The following is a 21,123-nucleotide window of genomic DNA, read 5'->3' as shown; positions in this document are numbered from 1 at the left end:
GAAAGTAAGTTGTGTTAAAATGAGATGCTTGAAATTAAGATACGTGAAGAGCAACAAGTTCATGTGATGACAGAGTGTTCAGGTGTGGCACTTGTCATGGGAATGGGGAATTAAAGAGGAATGGAGGAGAAGGTCACTGGTGATGAGGTCAGGGAACTGAGTCTGAGTGGATATATGGCACACTGTGAAGTACTAGTGCTTTGGGCAACCCATGTATATCCATTCACTTGGTCTTCCTTCAGTACCATGTCGCTACTGGAGTTAAGATGATTACTGTTGAATTATACTCTCTCGGATACTTCATGAGGCAAAATTCTCATACGTTCAGTAAACACTCCATCTTTCTTTCATGCCAGATTGACATTAAACCACTGTGGTATCTACATGAACATGGCCTCATCTACCCTGAGATTAGAAGAACTAGATGGTACCCAGCTACCACTACCAACCGTTCTAATCAGGACCACAATAAATGGACCCTGAGTAAAATATGGAACATAAACTCAAATTCCAAAAAAAGGAAAAAAAAAAAAAAAAAAAACAGACCTACTGGACTGGTTGAAACTGGAGGACTCTCCAAAACTATTGCCTTGAGACACTTTTCAAATGTGGAACTGAAACTACCTCCTGAGGTCACCTTGTAGCTAAATAAAAAGTTGGCTCAAAAAATAATGACTATAACCCATAAGTAATGTGCTCCTTTTAAAAATCACCTGTATGAGACCAAACAGTCAACGATTACTTTAAAACAAAGAAAAGAATGTAAGGGGGCAGGGAAAATAGGTTAACGGAAATGGAACAACCAGAATAGAAACAATGAGAATGTCGGTGCATTGTGAAGAATGTAACCAATGTCAGTGAATAACTTGTGTAGAAGCTGTTGAATGGGGACCTAAACTGCTATGTAAATCTTCACTGAAAACACAATAAAATTTTATCTTTAAAAGTTCTATGGAAAATGAAAAACAAAACACTATGGTAAACACAAATTAGGGTAGCAGCCTAGCACATGAAAGGCCCTTCTTCTCTAAGAATTCCCAGGACTGGGTCCCCAGTGACTACATCAGCGCCTTAGACTCATGCTAGAAGGACTCCTGCTCTTTGCCATGCACTTTAAAAAATCCTACATTTCACAAAAGTGCAAAGAAAACAATAAGTTTATTTAATAATTTATGGGAATCTCTGTCACTTGGGCTCTGAAATAGCACAGTTTGATACCTTAAACATCTCCTCTCAAGACTGTTTAGGCCGCAGGTAAATACTTCTCAACTCCACCCAAATGCTTTGAAGACATGCAGATTGTGTGGCTGCTTCTGAGTGCAAGGAGGACTTGAAAAGAGGAAGCCCTTGGGTAACAGAAAACATGAATTAATTAGCTTGTCAGATTCTTCCTCAACATGAATGTAATAAATTCTTGAATTAAAAAAGATATCATTTGAGGGAGGGAGAACAATTTGGAAAAGGAGGATGAGAATGGTTGTACAGCTTGAAGAATGAATGTAATCAATGTCATTGAATTGTACATGTAGAAATTGTTGAATTAGTGTATGACCTGCTGTCTATATTCTCAACAACAACCAAAACCCAAACCAAACCCACTGCCACCAAGTTGATTCTGACTCATAGCCACCGTATGCAACAGAGTGGAACTGCCCCCATAGGGTTTCCAAGGCTGTAAATCTTTATGGAAGCAGATTGCCAGGTCTTTTTCCCATGGAGCCACTGGGTGAGTTCAAACCACCAACCTTTCAGTTAGCAGCCAAGCACTTAACCTTTGTGCCACCATGGCCCCTTGGAACAAAATTAGTGGGTGATTATAACAACATAATTACTGATTTTATTGAAATAAAGGCAGAAAAAATAAATTTTGTGGAATAAGCAAATAATATTTTATAAACTATGTATGTCTTTATTTTATTACTCATCCAAACATCACTGGTCCAGAAATGGACCACACAGGAAAGTGCCCCAATTCACCCCATTGCCATCGAGTCGTTTCTGACTCATAGCAGTGCAGTAATAATTAAATTTGCTCTTTTTTGATAGTTTGATAAATTTGTTCAGACAAAAGCCATAGCTTTTTATATTTTTAAAATTTTATTTTTATAGAGTTATACTTACCAAGATAGCAAGATAGAATACATTTTATCTAGCAGTTTGTTAAGTTTAATATTTAGACCGTTGTTGGGTGGACTTCCATTTATACTCCTACCCTGGCCACTGACAACAGCTGATTTACCCAAGGATAGAGCCCTGACCTAAGCTGGACAATCAGAGTCTCTCTCCTGGGAGTTTTTGTAGTCGAGTCCCACTACTAACAGCTTCCTAGAGGAAAAGTCCACTACTGGGGCTCCCTAGGCTGCCCTGATTTCCTGTCTTTCCCAAAGCTGAATGATTTAACTTCTTCCAGCCTGTGAAGTGAAGTAGCCAGAGTTCTTTTCTGCTACTTGTGATCAGAAGACCACAACCCTGACAGAGACAGGCCAGTTGTTTACCAAACTGACCTTTTTGTCTTCAGGGCACACAGACTTCTGAGGGTCAGCTGTATGACTGAGATCTGGCCAGTGCAATGCAGGCAGAAGTGGTACAGGTCACCTCAAGGCCAGGCCAGGCACCTCTCACTTAGTCTTCTACATGCTTCTTCTTTTATCATCTGCCAAATGGTTGCAGAGAATCCAGTGGAGGACTCTGAGGACATACAGGATGGTGGGGTAATTGCTTTTTAATAGCCATGCAGAGCAGAGCTACCTTCCCACCACTATCCCTGCATTAGACTGTTATATGAACAAAAAATAAACTTTTACATTGTTACAGCAATGAATCTACCCCTCCGACTCAGAACAAGCTGTACTTCATGTTCTGTGATCTTCTCAGCTGATTGTTTTTTGGCTAATGTTGTTAATAGTTGCCCAACTGAGATGGCTTCAACTCATGGCAACCTTATGTATAACAGAATGAAACCACTACATATCCGTATGTATTTACAGTTTTAGAAAAAATAGGTTGTACACATAGATTAAAATTTGGATGAACACCTGTGAAGGTAAGCTATGGCTATTAAAACTCTCTGTAGCAGGATGTTGGATCAGTTTATCCCTGTGGATACTAAAATCAACTGAAGATGACAGGCCTTTGGGGTGGGGAAAATATAATGAAACAGGTGTCAAAATTTACGTTACAGATGAGGAAATTGAAGTTGATGAAAGTAGGTCAGGAAGACATCTGCCTTAGACCAGTAGTAACGGTGAAAAAAATGGGTCAAAAACTGTTGAATATCAGCAATTTTATATGGTTCAGCACAATACTATTGTATCAGTTAGGACATAGGCTTAAACAATAAGAACAATTTACTATGTCAAGTAACAAGAAGTCCCAAGAGAGGCCTCCAGTCTTGGTTAATTCCGCGATTCACTACTACATCAGCAGCAGCTGACGTTCTTACTCTCCATTGTCCTCAGCATGTGAGCTTGGTCTTTGGGCCAGCTCTACTCATGGACAAAGATGATTGTGGCAGACTCAGATGTTAAATTCAGCCATGACAATATCCAATAGAAGACAGAAAATTTCTCCCTGTGTCTCAATTTTTAATCAATGAGGAAGCTTTCCCAGAAGGTACCAAAGAGATTCCTTTACATCCCATTGGCCATGATTGTATAACATGCCTTTTCCATAACCAATCACTTCCAAGGGAAATGAGACCATCACGATTGCCTTGGACCAGTGGTTCACAGTCCCAGCAACATATTAGAATCACCTGGGGAGTTTTAAAACTTTTGCCCAAAACTAGAACAATTAAATATGAATCTCTGGGGTAAGGCCTGGGCATTGGTACTTTATAGATTTTAAAATATAGCCAGGGTTGAGAACAACTGCAATAGATTCATCAGTTAAAGGCAGAAAAAGTAGCCACTGGAATATAATTAGAGTAGGGAATGACTGTTGGGGTAGCAACCAACAGTATCTGCTAAAATTATTAATTTTTGACTTCTAAGTAAAATGTGAAAATATTCTGCTTGAAAAATTCAAAACGTTATCTCCCATCAGTTCTCTTCAGGGACAACCTCTCTTACAGGTTCATTGTATATTGTTTTAGACCTTTTTCTATGCTTTTATGTAACTGTATACATACTGATAGAAAATATATGGTATCATTTTGTATATGAGTGTAATTTTTTATATAAATCTTATCACACTGCACACATTCATCATTCTGCAATTCATCAATTTCTCCAGCTACCTATATAATTATTTCCATAATGTGGTATATTACTCCATTGAATGATTATACTAAAGATTATATCGCTTTTCCCCAATTGATGAACTTTCAGGTTGTTTCCAGTTTTTTGCTACTATAAACAATGCCTCCTAACACATGCTAATGTTATTGCAGATATTAAGAAGTGGAATTGCTGGCAAGAATTGGCTTTACCACGTCTTCTACTCATACCTGCAGTGTATGAAAATATCTATTTTTATACCTTTTTACCAACATTTGCTAAACTTTCCAATTTTTTACAATCTGATCGCTGAAAAATGGCATCATGTCATCTTGTTTTAATTTGCATTTCCTTCATAACTACTGAGGTTGAACATCTTTACTTGGATGTATTGGCCATTTGTATTTATTCTATGAATTTCCTGTTCATATTTTTGCAAAGTCTCTGTCAGGTTCTATGTCTTTTTCTTATTGAGAAAAAGAAGCTCTTTATGTAATATGGATACTACTCCTTTTTCTGAGATAGATAGATATATATATATATATATTTCTGCAGCAGATACTGTGGTGAACCACCCACATTCTCCCCTTCAGAAATAGAACTCATTCTCCCTGCTGCTGTAAGTGTAGGTAGCTGAGAACTCTCAACTGAGTCTCTCCAGAACCTGCTCTTACCAAAAACAGCCACCCCTCCCAGGTCACTTCCCCACCCTGGGAGCAGCCTACATCCAAAGACTGGTCAATGTGGGGGTATAAAGGTCAATCCCTTTCTTTAATCCGGGACAACTCAGCTCCAGACCTCCCTGTGGGATCAGGATCCTCTGAGCTTCTGTTGTGACTGCATCACAGTTCAACTTTTCCTTCTGGCCAATTCTGCTTCCTTCACTCCCCCATAGATATTGATCCCTAGAGTATTCTCAGTGGACTTCCTGCATGCAAATATCCACCTCAAAATCTCTTTGTCAGGTTACCTAGTCTAAAACCATTACGAATACTTTCACCCAATATCACTTGACTTTTAATTTTATTTTTGGTGTGTTTTTTAGATGTATCCCTCTTTTTCTGTATATTTTTTCCCTTTCAGGTCTTAAGAAGGCCATCTCTCTTCCAAGGTCTTGAAGATATTCTCCTATATTTTCCTCTAATACATCATGATAAACATAGAAAAGACTGAAGTTGTCAAGGATTTCATTCTACTCAGATCCACAATCAACACCCATGGAAGTAAGAAATCAATCAAAAGATGCATTGAATTGGGCAAATCTGCTGCAAAAGACCTCTTGAAAGTGTTGAAAAGCAAAGATGTCACCTTGAAGACTAAGGTGCGCCTGACCCAAGCCATGGTGTTTTCAATCATGGTGTTTTCAATATGCATGTGAAACCTGGATAATGAATAAGGAAGACCAAAGTAGAATGGACATCTTTGAATTGTGGTGTTGGTGAAGAATATTGAATATACCATGGACTTCCAAAAGAACAAACAAATCTATCTTGAAAGAAGTACAACCAGAATGCTCCTTAGAAACAAGAATGATGAGACAAGGTCTCACAAACTTTGGACGTGTTATCAGGAGGGATCAGTCCCTAGAGAAGGACATCATGCTTGGTAAAGTAGAGGGTCAGCAAAAAAAAGGAAGACCCTCAACAAGATGAATTGACACAGTGGCTGCAACAATGGACTCAAGCATAACAATGATTGTGAGGATGGCGCAGGACTAGGCAGTGTTTTGTTCTGTTGTACATAGGATCGCTGTGAGTCAGAACTGACTTGATGGCACCTAACAACAACAATACTTTTATTTTATTTTTTACTTTTTAATCCATTTAGTACTTTTTATGAATTGTATGAGGTAGGAAATCTAACTTTATGTTTTCATTTGGATAGCTATTTGTCCAATATCATTTATTGAACAGTCCATTTTTTCCTCACTGATTGAAATGCTCTACAGCTGTCACGTTCTTACATGACTCTTCCTCCTTTAGCACAGCTGAATGCTTCACAGTGGGCATCTGACCCAAGCCAAACCTGGAATTTTTTAAAAATATTAAAAACAGGAAAGAGGTGTGGTGGTTCTTCAATGGTAAAAACTGTGGGGATGTGAAGTTTGGGAGTTTTCAACAGTCAAGTTTCTTGCCGTTTATTCTGAAGTGACAGAGAAAAAAGTTCACGTGTTGTTGTTAGTTGCTGTTGAGTCGGCTCTGACTCATAGCAATCTTATGTATAACAGGACAAAATGTTGCCCAGTCCTGTGCCATCTTCATGATCATTGATATGAAGATATGTTTGAGTCTGTTGTTTCAGCTACTGTGTTAATCCATCTCACCGAGAGCCTCCCTTGCCTTTGCCAATCCTCTATTTTACCATCCATGATGTCCTTTACTAGGTCTTGGTCTTTCCTGATGACATGTCCAAAATTAAGGAAGCCAAAATTTCACCATCCTCACTTCTAAGGAGCATTCTGGTATTTTTCCTGAGACTGATGTGTTCATTTTTCTAGCAGTCCACAGTATATTCAATATTCTTAGCCAACACAACTTGAACGCATCAATTCTTCTGTCTTCCTTTTTCATTGTCCCACTTCCGCATGCATATGAGGCAATTGAAAAGACTAGTGTGGGTCAGGCACACCTTAGTAATCAAAGTGAAAACTTTTGAAAACTTCAAAGGGGTCTTTGTGGCAGATTTTCTCAATGCAATATGTTGTTTGATTTCTTGACTGCTGCTTCCATGGACGTTGATTGTTGATCAAAGTAGAATGAAATCATTGACAACTTCAATTGCTTCTTCATTTATTGTTTAGAGAAAGGCAAATATGAGAGGAAAAGAGAAAGGATTCTGGTAGTATTTGAGCCCCCAATTCTGGTTATTTCTGAGATATATTTCTGGCTTTCCCACATTTCAGTTTCAAGCCTTCCTCGAGTTTATGAGCCAAACGTACCAATTTTTGGCCTAAGTTTGTCAAGGTCAGTGTCTATCTTGCAATGAAATGAGCCTAATACACATGGTAGCTCCTTCAGGCCCTGGAGGCAGGCAACATATACAGATTTGACTTAGATAAGGGCCAGTGCCAGCCAAGGTAATCTGTGGCAGCTAGTCATCATTTAGGTAGTCTGTGCTCTGGAACTTGTTTGCTTCTCGACTTTGCAGATCATCTCTTTGATTTCCTTTTATTCCCATTTTATTATTAAGAAATTCAAGCCAGTCTTAGGTAAGCCAAAGGGAAAAAGGATTTCCCATCCCTTGGCTAGGCTAGCTAAGGTTCTCAGAGCATAAGGGAAGCCAGGAATAGTGAAGGCAGTGAGAGTAGGACAGTTAGAGAAGCACCAAGGAGAGGAGAAGTCAAGGATGACTGTAATCCTGAGCCCTGACATGCAGGATCTTGTCTCCTGTGTCCTAAGGAGAACCCTGCCAGGCAGGAAGCCATATTTGTAGCACAAGTAGACTGGCAGAAAATGGCCTGTGTGGTCACAGGAGAATCTGGGGAACACAGATGAGAAGGTTGAACAGTGACTCAGATACTCAATTCCCTACATTGTTTGAGCTGTGTCAAGGCCTTTCCCTTGCTTGGTTATTAACTTGGGACAAGTCTCTTCTGGAAACACAACAAGAGGCCAAGGCTGGCACTTGTTCCTTGCCCGGGCAATGCAGACTAGACAATACTTTTGGCATTGAGCAGGAAGCTGTAGAGAGGCAAGATGTAGCCTGAGCGCGAGGTGATTCAGAAGAATTGTGCTCAGGAAGGCTGTGCTTAATGAGGATACTTGGGTGCTACGAGAAATGATAGAGTCTGGAATCTGAACAAGTGAAACAGCAGTGGGTTAATATTCCAAAGATACCAATAACATATAAAACCAATAACCACACCTAATTTTTTTTCATTCTTTACTGCTCAATTCTCATACATTTGGTGTCACTTACTCTTAGGTGAAAATGCATCCAACAATTTGGAATAGGATAGAAATCTTCAGATTCAAAATATTTTCCCTGACCAAGTAACATTTCACAAAGCTTCTTTGTATGAGAGGCTGTATAGCATTATGGTTAGCAGTAACCAGCCCTATGGAGCTTTGAGCTGGCTGAGTTGTGACACTTGCCAAGGATGGCTGGAAATGACACATGCTTCAGGAAGGAAGGGGCTCTACAGTGTGGAAGTTATGGTTAGGGAACTAGCACTGGCACAATTTCTGTGTATTCCATAGACCAGGGTTAGATAATAATGCTAGGAATGACACCCCCTCCCCAAAACCATTGAATTCAGCTTCACTATCCTCTGCTTTCTCCCAAGGGAAAGGATTTCTTTACCAAACACCATATCCTTAAGGTGAGCCCTCCAACCCCCAAAGTTCCTAAGACCATTAGGCTATGAGGGAGAAAAGTTCTTCCCTCTTGGGTGCTAGATTCTGGCTCAAACTGCTTTTATCTGTCTTCCCAATGTTGTACATGGGGTTGCCATGAGCTGGGGCCCACTAGAAGGTAGCTAACAACAGCAACGTTAACTACTACTATTACTTCTGGCCCTAATCTGTGGTAGAGTTAAGCATCTGTGTAATTTAAGCCACTCCTATCACTTCTTAAGATAATAAAATGTTAGAGCTGGAAGAAACTTAAGAGAATCCCTGACTGGACCAACTTATTTTGTACACAGATGCCATATTATAAGATTATGGGTGTTTGGGAAGGATGAGAGACTGCTCACTAAATCAGAATGCTGACTTCACCTCTTTGCTCCATTTCTCCTTTGCTACCCTGAGGAAATAAATAAGGCAATAAGATGAATACACAGTCTTTATTTTCTCTAAAAATTGAGGTAAAGGAAACTCTTTAGAAAAAGAAATTATCCACGTAACTGAAAACAGGAGGGTCCGGTTTCACAGCAGTGACTACCAGTTGCTCAGAGGAAGGAATCAAACTTGGCCAGGGATAGCCAAGATCTTCCTGAGCTGGTGCAGACTCTAGGGCTGCAACTAGTATTTCAAAGAAGCAAGCAAGTAGTCAAGAATTTGAGCCAATGTCCTTGGAAACACATAATGCTTATGCTCCTGTCGCCTCATCTGAGGATGCCAGCTGGAGTTTCTGGTGGTAGTGAGGGCGAAAACTGACCCAATTTCCCTTCAGCCACCCTCACGCCCAGCCTGGGGTCTGCCCAGTCCTCCTGCCCCTAGAAGGTAACCATTCTCCATGTCTTGGAGAATATTGCTGTGTAGGCGTGAGCGTCTCATGCCATGAGTAAGCCTCACAAGAGGGATGAGTGTGCAAAGGTTTCCAGAAGGGTTAGGAGGATCGGAGCAGGACCCGAATCACAGCAGCAGCCAGCCAGGAGGGCAGTCCTTCAGGGTTGACCTTCTCCTCGGTCCCTTTTCATGATGGTGTGGACTGGGCCTGATAAAGCTGTGGCTTCTCCACCAGCTACTCCCACCGGATTCCTAGAAGCTCACAGCTGACGTTCCATAGGTGCTCAGCTGTTTTGTTATTTCGGGCCCTTGGAGACACCCAAGTCCTCTTGCAGTCACTGAAGGGCAGAGAAAGATTGTGAACATGCAGAAGTGGAGACTGGGGTAGAGTGAGCAGTCCCCAGCCCCAATGGACCAAAGACCCAGAAACTGCATCAAGTCCTTCCTCATCCTGTCCTATGTGGCTCATCCTCTTGGATCCTTGATAAAAGGAGCAAACCCTTACATCACTTTATTCCAGGGGCTCTTAACCTGTCCTTGTGCCCCAGATCCCTTAGGTGGTCTGGAAAAGTTTACAGACTCTTTCTCAGAATATATTTCTAAATGCATAAAATATAATACATTGGATTAAAAGAAGCCAGTTGTATTCAAATGCAGTTTAAAAATATTTTTAAAACAAATTTGTGACACAGTAATACATATGCTTCTTTATTAATATATTCTATAACAAGATGTAGCGTTGGGTTTATTAACTACCAAATTTCAAACCAGCAGTGAGCAGAAACGACATTGTGAAATACCTGCAACAACTATAATACCTGCTCCTGAAAATTTAGTAAAACCTGCAAAAGCTGGAACCTGTGTAAGATGGAAACCTGTCAGAGAAATATCTTCCACCAATAGAGAGCAATAGAAAACTGGTAAGACTGTACCCTGTCAAAGGTGGAAAACTTGCAAGACCCACAAAAACAAGGCAGTCCCATAGACCTTCAGCTCTCACAGGTTTCACTGTATTTATTTTGTTGGTGACACAGTCACAGGGATCACTACTACTACTGGGTTTCATTGTCCACATTCATAATTGAAGGAAATGCTCATTTCAATTGGATATTGGTGAAATTATTTTCCCATTCAAGTTCACAGATCCTTTGAAATCTATCCACTAACCCTCTAGGGCCTCATGAACTCCATGTTAAGAACTCCTCTTTCATTTGTTTTGGGGGAAATGGGGGGCATGGGGACTAGAAGGATGCATGGGGTAAGGGCAGAACCCAGTTGTTTTAAATAGCATTTAATTATAAAAGTCCTTGCAGAAACAAATATGGGTGATGGTTGAGCAACATGATTAATTTAATTGATATCACTAAATTGTACACCTGAAAAATGTTGAATTGGCAAATATTGTTATACATATATTTTTTATAACAATTAAAAAAAAAAAGGTCCTGTGCAACACTTGGAAAATATAGTGAAGTACTGATAAAAGAAGAAAAGTCTATTATTTAATTGCTTTTCCTCATAGCCTTGTTTGCTTGATTCATGTATAAATATATATATAGTCTTTCTTTCTCTCCTTCTTTTATACAAAGCTAGGATCAGACTTATTTAGTTTGGGAAAGATTTTCTTTCTCTTGTTAAAAATGCTTTTTGTTATATAATAAATAAATATAGATCTTTTAAACATTTTTAAATAGTAAACAAATACCTAGAGTAAAAATTTTAAATCCTCCTTCACTGACTCTCTTTCAGTGTCTATGGAAGTAATCACTATTTACAATTTTCTGTGTATCCTTTTGGATTGTTTTCCATGCATTTCCAATGTATAATTGTAAAGTTTTGTATTGCAGGGTTTTTTTTGTTTTGCAACATTATGTCACCAGCATCTTCCCATTAACTAAATGCTATTTGAAAATATATTGAATGACTATATAATATTTAAGGTGGTGAAATTAAGCACTCAGACTCTAGATCAGCACTATACCATAGAAATATGATGACAGCCACAAATGGGAGCAATTTTAAACTTTCTAGTAGCCACATTTTAAAAAATAAAAAGAAACAGGTGACGTTAATTTTAATAATATATTTTATTTAAACCAATATATCTAAATCACTTCAGCATGTAAGCAATATAAAAAATTGTTACAAGATATTTTACATTCTTTTTTTTATATTAAGTCTTTAAAATCCAGTGTGCATTTCACATGTATAGCGCCTCTCAATTTGATGTGTCACATGTGGCTAGTAGCAACTACATTGTACAGCTGAGCTCTGGAGTCAGGCTTCCTGGATTTAAATCCTAGGTCTACCACTTAAAAGCTATATGACCTTGAGCAAGTTACTTAATTATTCTGTGCCTCAGTTTTCTCATCTGTAAAATGGGGATAATAATATTACTTACCCCTTAGAGTTATGATGATTATATGAATTCATATATGTAAGATACTTATAAGAGTACCAAATACATTATAAGAGTTCAAGCAACATTAGCTATTATCATTTATCCATTCCCCTATTGCTGGGCACTTAGGTTATTTCCAATGTTTCACTTAATAAATGATACCTCAATGAACAACCTTGAACAAAGTGGGGTCAAGTCATAGAATAGAAAGGAGGTTTAATCCTGGGCTCCCCTCTTTTCCCAAACTCTGATTGCCCATTGAGTTTACAATAAGATTCAACACTGAAATTTCTATTTGTATATTCTAATGGTTAGTGCCGATCTTGGCAACACTGAGGGTAAGAGTTCACAATGAGGAGAAGTGACCTTGCCCTAGTGCTTTGTGCTAAGTGGTGCTAAAAAATTCATGGAAGAAGTTAGCCAAAAGCTTCAAGGAGGAGAAGAAGAATCCAGAGGGCCTGGTAATGATCTTTCCATGGCATAATCAACAGGGACAGTCTTCTCTAACAGTTCACAGAAAGCCACAAAGTTTACATGAAAGCATGGCAAGCAGGTATAAAATACTCATTGCCGTCAAGTCATTTCTGACTCATAACGGTCCTATAGGACAGAGTAAAACTGCCCCATAGAGCTTCCAAAGAGTGGCTGGTGGATTTGAACTGTAGACTTTTTGGGTAGCAGCGGAACGCTTAACCACTGAACCACCAGGGCTCCGCAGGTATAAAACAGAGTCATAAAAACAACTCTTTCCAAGTTTCTAATGTAAGTTTCCTTGGAAAAGTGACAACGTTTGGTTTTTAGGTACACTCCAAACCTGTATTCTACTATTAGGCACAAACTCAGCCACTAGGGGTGCAAAGCCCAGAAGCCCCCTGCCTCACCACGCACAGAGACAGTGGAAACGAACCGTGCTGCTTCCCACGCACCTGAAGTACTTGCCACTCAGGGGCTCCAGATCCTCAGCCAGGGCACAGTGCAGGCTGGTCTGCGCCCCTTCCCACGCTGACTTGAGGAATGGGGAGAAGAGCCTCCAGAGCAGGCACAGGAGGAAGGAGTGCCGGACCAGCTCCGAGCGGACAATGCCCGGGTGCACGGCGTAAGCCGTGACCCCAGTGCCTAGGGCGAAGAGGGCACAGTTAGACCAGGGACATACTCCAAGCCCAGGAACACAACCCATCCCCTGCAACTCAATGGACAAGTGAGAAGAAGGGACAAAGGAAATGGCCAGTGCTCCCAGGGTTCAGAAGGAACCACTCCCAGCCATGCAGACTCACACCACTAACTGATCCCTTCCAGCAAAATCTATAGCCTTCTCAGCCCTCTATGCTCCAAACTCTCTCAACCTTCTATGCTCCTTCTATGCCTGGTTCAATGTCACCTTTACACAGTGGCTTAAGTATCAATAATAAAGACAGTAACATGTAGTAGTAGTTATTATCAATTACCAACAGTGGTATCTTTAAAATTTATACAGGAGGGGCTTAGGGGTAGCAATCTGTTTGGAAGGTAGGAGGCTAGGACCTTGTTTTGAACTACATTTGCCTGGCAAGCACATTTTATGAGGTATAGATTGAGGGGTGCTGAAGGAGATTAATAAGGGTTATATGCCTTCGAAAGACACTCCTGGTTCCACCACTATTTTCAGTACTTAGTTGCTTTATATGCATTAAGTCATTTAATCCTCAAAGAGGTTTGTGAGGCAGGTAATGTTAAGATGCCTATTATACTGCTAAGGAAACTGAGTCACACAGAGGTTAAATAAATTGGCCAAAGTCATACCTTGTAAGCTGCAAGGCCAAGGTCTGAACCCAAGGTAGAGTAAGGAATATGGATGTTGGAGCTAGACTGTCAGATCTGAATCCTGGCTCAGCCAGTCCTCTTGCTTGGGCAAGTTTCTTACCATCTCTGTGCCTGTCTCTTCATTTGTAGATTGGGGAAAATCATAACACCACCCTCAGGAATGTTATGAGTATTAAGTGAGCTAAAACATGTATAGTGCATGGCACACACACAATCCTCAATTACTATTACTGTTATTAATTTTTATGATTATCCTGTTCTTCTACCTTCAGCATTCTGATAGGAAAGACCATTGTTCCCAAACTCTGGTTTATTCACTGTACAAATGGGTCCCCAGAGTCACAGATGTCAGAGTCAGCAACTCAACTAAAACTCCAGGGGAGCACAGTGTCATAGGATTAGGAGCTGAGCTCATGTCATTTTACAGCAGAGGAGATGAAGTTAGGGGAGGGTAAAGGAACATGTCCACATATACATGTGGCTAACATGTGGTACAGCTAGGACCCAGGCTTCTGACATGCAGCCCCAGCTCCCTGACTCCAGGCCACAGCAGCTCTGTGGTTCAGCTCACCATGTAACCTTCAGCAAATGGCAAGCGAAAGAAATCACCCTGGATTTAAAGACACCCACATTCCAGTCCTGACTCCTTCACTTACCATATAACCTTGGGCCAGCCACTTCTTTGGGCCTCAGTTCTGCCCTACAAATTAGGAATATTAATACCTGCTCTACCTGTTGCAAAGAGTTGTTGTGAAAATCAAATGAAATGATAGATATGAAATAAGATATAAGATGTAAGATAACTTTATAAAGTTCCTTACCCATATTCAATTTTAAGCTTCCTGAGGGCAAGAACTCTGTTTTCATTCCATTTATAATCTCATTCTCCTTCATGCAGTTACCAATGGAAATGTGCATGTTTGACAGCCTGACTTCAGAAGTTTCTGGGAACCTCTAATCTGGACTGAGAACCTGTTTTTGCTATCTTAACCCCAAACGTTACTCTTTACTTACCTTGGAGCTTCTTGGCCAGCTCGCGAGTAAAAAGCACATTGGCCAGTTTACTGTGGCAATAGGCAAAACCCCGGCTGTAGCGCTTCTCACCCTGGAGGTCATGGAAGCGAATCTTGCCAGCATAGTGGACCATCGATGACAGGGTCACCACCCGTGCAGGAGCAGACTCCTTCAGCCGCTCCAGAAGCAGATGGGTGAGAAGGAAGTGGCCTGTGAGGAGAGCCAGCAGGAGAGACTGAAGGGTGGAGTGGCAGCCAAGGCTCAGGGTGTAGAAGCTGATGACAGGACTTAAGCGTTAGCTTAGTATCTTCTGAGTGTGAACAAATTTGAAGCTATGTGTAACTCCATGCTAATGGTTAGTCAGTGTGAATTAGTGGATTCCTCAAGTTCAAAGGCCAGAGCTAGACTATAGTAAGACAATATAGACTTAATCTGTACTTATCTGTACCTCTGCCCTTGTCCCAGTCAGGAGTCATGCACACCTGCTAGCTTCTGACTCCCCGTCTGGCCATGATCACACAGCTGCGGGCACAGGTACACTCATGTATATATGGAAGGATGAAACAGTCAAGGGAAAACAACATTTGCCTAGGATCAGAGACCATGCTCCATGCTCGCCTCACTAGAGCCATCACCTTGATCTCTGATCCCTAGCCTGTCTATTTTCTCAAGTCTTTCCCATCTCCTCAAGGTTTGCCTGTCTCCATGGACCAACACTAGGCTTGACTGGCCCTCAGCTATGGATGTGGCCCCTCCACCCAAACCCAGACTCCTGCACCTTCCAGGCTTGGTCCTACCTACCAAGTCTTGCATTGCCACTGCCTCATCCAAGCATGACATTCTTCTCCCAGGTATCTCTTGAGATTTTGGGTTTCTTAATGGTATGAGTAGGAGGATCTCACTTTTGTGGACTGGTCAGCAGAGGGACAGTGAATAACAAACCAATACATCTAGTCTATTGGAATCCTGGGCTCTATGAGGACCACTGGGGATTCTGAGCACTAGTATAGGTTCATCTCCCTACAGAGAACAAGGTGGGGTATGGATTTGCTTTTCAATCAGTCAGTGATATTTACCCAGGTGGTTGACTCCCAGGTGGGTCTCAAAGCCATCAACTGTCTTGGAATATGGACACATCATCACCCCTGCATTATTTATCAGGATATGGAGTTGCTTTTCCTCTGTAAAACACAACCAAGGAGATCTGGTGGTTATCAAGGAATCTGTTAGCAAGGAAACCTGTCACAGCCCTGAGTGTTTTTCTCTTGTTTTTGCTCTTGAGCTATCCTCAGTGGAACAAGGTTTTGATAGAAATTGCTCCCTCCACTTCTGTCTTCTAAGACAAGGTATTGCTTCAACTGTTAAAACCTATCGCCATTTGGACCCATCTCAGTGAATCTCAATAGCCATTGTCCCTCGGGAATAAACCTAGGCTGGGTTTCTCATTTTAGTTACTTATATCTTCCTGGACACCATTCATTCATTTGTTCATTCAGCAAATGTGTACTGAGTACCAACTCTGGGCCAGGCCCACTCTGGCGAGCACTGGGAATGCAGTCATAATACAAGACAGAGATGGTCCCTGTCTTCCATGGATTTCATAGTTCTGGGTAGAAGCTGGTCGTTTTGCAAGACCCAGAAGAATTATGGCAGCAGCACAACCTCATTTGTTGCCTGTGGCCACAGAAGGTTGATTCTCAGAATAAAAGAAGAAAGTGGCATGAGGGCCACAACTTGATGCCAAGGTGCAAGCCCAGACAGGAGCCAACATCTCCAACATTCCCACTGTTGAGTCAAATGTGAGATAAGGATCCTGCCCAGCTTGTCCATCATCTATCCCTCTGCCAAGTCCCTGTCCTACTGATTCATGTGGCAGAACCTGTCCAGTAGGGTTGACGATAGTTCTGAAGTAAGGGCCATAGATTGTCCAGGGTGGAGCAGCCACTCCCACATCCAGCGTCCTGCGTTTCTAGCTACCCAGCAGGCCCTTACCTGCCAGAAAGCCCTCAGCAAAGGCTCGGATGGATTTGGTGTCTGACAGGTCCAGTTTCCGAACCAACACCTGGGAGTTCTTTGTATCTGCTCGGATTTCACTGGCGGCAGACTCCCCCTTTAGTACATCCCGGCAGGCAATGTAGACTCGGGCTCCTGGGGCCAAAACAAAGAGAGATCCTAGGCTGAAAAAGAGGTCTGTATTAAGTGAGCTTGGGGACTGGTGGACAGAGCATTTTCCCAGCCTTCCCTAAAGCAGTGAACGGTCTTAGTGCCACTTCAGGATTCTCACAAATAGTACTGTCCAGTCTTATTTCTGTCAGCTTAGCCTCAGGCTGGGAACCCTCATTTTTACATTCTGCCAAAAGACTGAAACCAAAACCAAACCCATTGCCATCAAGACGATTCCAAAGATAGTACTATTTAATGTTGCTTAGTATCACCTTTTAGAATAACTGACTTGACCAATATTGCACATGGACATCATTGTTTTCCTTACTTTATATAAGAGGGAAGAAGTGGGAAGGAAGAAAGATTTATTTAAGGTTACACAGTAAATTGGTGTCACGGCTGGACTTGAATCCCAGGTTCTTTGAACTCCAGGTCAGAGCATCCAAGCCCAGGAGGAAAGGCAAGGAAATGGGGTACAGAGCCACCAAGAAGAAGGGCAGGAGGCACTGCCTGTGGGGACTGACTTGGGAGGACTTGCCTCTGCGAGCGAGCTCTCTGGCTGTCTCCTTGCCAATGCCTGTATTGGCGCCGGTGATCACCACCACTTTCCCAGGAAGCTGCACATTTGTTCTACATACCCCACCAGCAAAGAACTTCCTATGGACAAGAGAAAAAAGAGCATTCATGCACCATCCTTACCAATCCCAGACTGAAATACATAAAATCTATCCAACTTCAAAGAGACATTTCTCTAATTTGTAGTCAGGAGACCCAAAGAAGCTAATCTTCAGGAAACAATGTTCTTCCACTGGGGCAAGGTAGTCTCCTGCTCATCAGCACAGGTGGGAAGCTCATGTGCCCAGAAGCTACAAATGATCATTTGGGCAAACAAGGTAAGTGCTCCTGAGCCAGGACCAATGGGGACCTTCCTTGTTAGATAGCAAAGATATCTAGCTCTTATCTCTAGAGGTTCCTGAGGTCATCTTCTCCCCTAATCTACCTTCAAATCATATGCACGATGAACATTAGTGGAATCAGTGGTCCTGAGTCCTAGGTCTTCGATAAGCATCATCAGTTACTCACTGCCCAGGGACCACAGCAGCACTGCCCAGGGACCCCATTTAGAACACCACTTTGGGGCTGCCTCTCCAGTTTTAGAGAGCTGGCATCTTCAGAGGCTTTCTGCCATCATACTAGAACCTCCAGACCTCTCTGCAGAGCACCCTTTTTACATAGGGCTTACTTGACAAGTTCCAAAAAAGAGGACTGGATGGGGGCAGAACTAACATGTCCCACTTCCAGGAACTAGACTAGGCACTTTACATAGGTCAGCTATTTTAATCCTCTCTACCACCCCATTAGTATCCCCACACTACAGTGGAGAAAAGTGAGGCTTGAAGAAGTTCATGTCACTTGCTAATGGTGGCAGAACCAGAATTTGCACTTGAGTTTCTATGCCAGGACCTAGAGTAGCATTCTGTCCTTGATATGTTCATTTAACCTTTGTTATTATTAGCAGTTTTTCAATTCTTCGCTCAGAACATATTCTCTTTGACATCTCCAGAAGTGCTGCAGCAAAAGCGCCATCCCAAAACATTAACTGAGGGTAGTCTCAAGGGGGAGAGAGTTTGTTTCCTTCCCAAAGTGCCTGGTGCTTAACAATAAGTCTCTTGGCAATGACCACCCATGATAACCTGACAGGGCCACCCTGATTAGGGACAGAGAAGAAAGGAAGATCTTCAGACAAACCCAGGGGAATAGGGTGAAAGAACAAGGATTCCCACCCAAGGTGTCTGGTGAGCTACTTAATAAAGTCATCCATTCAACCTCTCACTGGCATCAGAATTCAGACCAGCCCCTCCTCCCCCAACCCCAACTGCCTCCTTCTCAGTTTTCCACCTAGGTATCCATAACCACTGCCCTCCTTCCTGCTTCTTCTGCCCTGACTTTCTCTCTCTCCCTCCGCCTCTATCCTTATCTCTTCTTCCGGCAGCTGGGAGCTGGCTCCCAATTCAGGGCTATATAAAATACTTTATGAGATGCTGAATTAAGACAAACCTGATGGTTGGAGCTGTCACATACAGGAAAGAAAGCAAGGAAGTGAGCAGTCCCAAGATAACTAGCATCTTCTCAACTTCTTTAGTTGCTGCTGCTTTTGCTGCTGCTTCAGCTCCGACTTCAACTCTGGCTCAGGCTCCAGCTCTTAATCTGGCTCCAACTCTTAGCCGCTTCTTGCTCCTCTCACTCCTGAATACTCAGCAACAGCCTGGCTCTAAGCACAGCCCAGAATCCTATTTAAATCCGAGAGCTGTCAGAGCACAGCCTGCTGGGAGATGTAGTCTACCCGCAAGCATTACCCCACCCAGGAGCCAATGGAGGAAAGGTTAGAACCTTGCACTTACTGGCAAAGAAAATGTGGGGAAATTGAAGCAACTGTCCCCTAACACTCGCACCCTCACTTATTTCTCTTATCTAGGGAATGTATTCTCCCAAACACCCCACCTCTACTCCTGCAAGACAGAATTTTTTTTAAATTTTTTTTATTGCACTTCAGGTGAAGTTTACAGAACAATTAGTTTCTCATTAAGCAGTCAGTACACATACTGTTTTATGACATTGGTTAACAACCCATTGCATGTCAACACTCTCCCTTCTTGGCCTTGGAGGACCTTTTTGGTTTTTTTTGGTGAAAATATACATAGCCAAAGATACACCATTTCAGAAATTTCTACATGTACAATTCAGTGACATCGATTACATTCTTCCAGTTGTCCTGCTATTCTCATTATCCTTTTCCAAATTATTCCATCACCATTATCTTCAACTCACTGGCCCCTAGGCTTCCCATTAAACCTTTTGAGTTGCTATTGTTAATTTGATCTCACATAGATAATTCCTTTTTTTTTTGTACCTCAGATAAAGGTTTACAGAACAAATAGTTTCTCATTAAGCAGTTAGTACACATATTGCCTTACGACAATGGTTAACAACCCCATGACATGTCAACACTGTCCCTTCTCAACCTTGGGCTCCCTGTCACCAGCTTTCTTGTCCCCTCCTGCCTTCTAGTCTTTGTCCTGTACTGCTGTGCCTCATTAGTCCCGTTTTGCTTTATGGGGCTGTCCAATCCCCAGCTGAACGGTGAACCTTGGGAGTGACTTCACCTCTGAACTAAAAGGGTGTCCAGGGGCCATACTCTTGGGGTTTCTCCAGTCTGTCAGGCCAGTAAATCTGGTCTTTTTTTGTGAGTTAGAATTTTGTTCTACATCCTTCTCCAGCTCTGTCCAGAACCCTCTGTTGTGATCCCGGTCAGAGCAGTGAGTGGTGGTAGCCGGGCACCATCGAGCTGTACTGGACTCATTCTGGTGGAGGCCGTAGTAGCTGAGGTCCATTAGTCTTTTGGACTAATCTTTCCCTGTGTCCTGTTCTCTTTGTTCTCCCTTGCTCCCGAAGGGGTGAGACCAGTGGAGTATCTTAGATGGCTGCTCACAGGCTTTTAAGACCCCAGACGCTACTCACCAAGATGGAATGTAGAACCTTGTCTTTATAAACTGTGTTATGCCAATTGAGCTAGATGTTCCCCGAGACCATGGTCCCCACAGCCCTCTTCCCAGCAATTCAGTCCTTCAGGGAGTTTGAATGTGTCTATGGAGCTTCCATGACCTTTCCTTGTACAATTTGTGCTGGCTTCCCCAGTACTGTGTACTAAGACAGAATATTTTTTACTTTAGCAATGATTCTGTGATATTTGAAATACAAGTGTGATTAAAATAGAAGGATGAGGAAGACACTTCCAGAAGAATGGTGAGAGAAGTCAGAAGAGTGGTTACCCTTGGTGGGTAGGAAGAGGGCATGACAGGAACTGGGGAGGGTGGGGGCTGGTTGAGTTCTGTTCCTTTGAGCTGGGTGTTGGTTACACAGGTGCACTCACTTTGTGAAAATTCGTTGTGCTGTACTCTTACAATTTGTGCTCTTTTCTGTGTTTCATGCTAGACTTCAATAAAGTTAGCACACACATGCACATGCCAAGAAAAAGGTATTGTGGTTAAGTGTATGGACTCTAGAGCTAGACTTCCTGGTTCAAATCCCAGCTCATCTATTTACAAGTTCCATGGTTCTGGGCAGGTTACTAAACCTCTCTGTTAACTCAGTTTCTTCGCTTGTACAATGAGCATGATAAATATATACCCACTGTCATGGATTGAATTGTGTCCCCAAAAAATACCTGTCAACTTGGCTGGGTCAGGATTCCCAGTATTGTATGACTGTGTACCATTTTTTAATCTGATGTGATTTCCCTATGTGTTGTAAACTCTATCATTATGATGTAATAAGATGGATTAGCGGCAGTTATACT

General features: G+C 41.9%; 1 protein-coding gene across 1 annotated transcript; it reads right to left on the bottom strand.

The window, feature by feature from the left end:
* Positions 1-9,062: 9,062 nt before the first annotated feature.
* RDH12 (retinol dehydrogenase 12) lies at positions 9,063-19,058 on the bottom strand. The gene is made up of 7 exons (XM_004370971.2): positions 18,825-19,058; positions 17,305-17,423; positions 16,596-16,751; positions 15,680-15,784; positions 14,604-14,813; positions 12,716-12,905; positions 9,063-9,726 (listed from the first exon to the last, which is right to left on the bottom strand). Exons 1-7 carry the CDS (start codon positions 18,890-18,892, stop codon positions 9,624-9,626), a joined length of 951 nt encoding a protein of 316 aa, XP_004371028.1. The 5' UTR covers positions 18,893-19,058; the 3' UTR covers positions 9,063-9,623.
* Between the last annotated feature and the right edge of the window lie 2,065 nt (positions 19,059-21,123).

This window comes from Trichechus manatus, unplaced genomic scaffold, assembly GCF_000243295.1.
Source record: "Trichechus manatus latirostris isolate Lorelei unplaced genomic scaffold, TriManLat1.0 scaffold00010, whole genome shotgun sequence".
NCBI lineage: Eukaryota > Metazoa > Chordata > Mammalia > Sirenia > Trichechidae > Trichechus > Trichechus manatus.
Note: the sequence above shows the minus strand (reverse complement) of the source record. Positions and strands in the feature narration are given on the sequence as shown.

Excerpts from the sequence above, each read along its gene's own strand:
- RDH12 (XM_004370971.2), bottom strand. The coding sequence starts at position 18,892 with ATGCTAGTTATCTTGGGACTGCTCACTTCCTTGCTTTCTTTCCTGTAT. Across the intron at positions 16,752-17,304 it reads CAGAGAGCTCGCTCGCAGAG|GAGCCCGAGTCTACATTGCC; the intron begins GCAAGTCCTCCC and ends TTTTGGCCCCAG. Across the intron at positions 9,727-12,715 it reads CTGAGTGGCAAGTACTTCAG|TGACTGCAAGAGGACTTGGG; the intron begins GTGCGTGGGAAG and ends TCTGCCCTTCAG.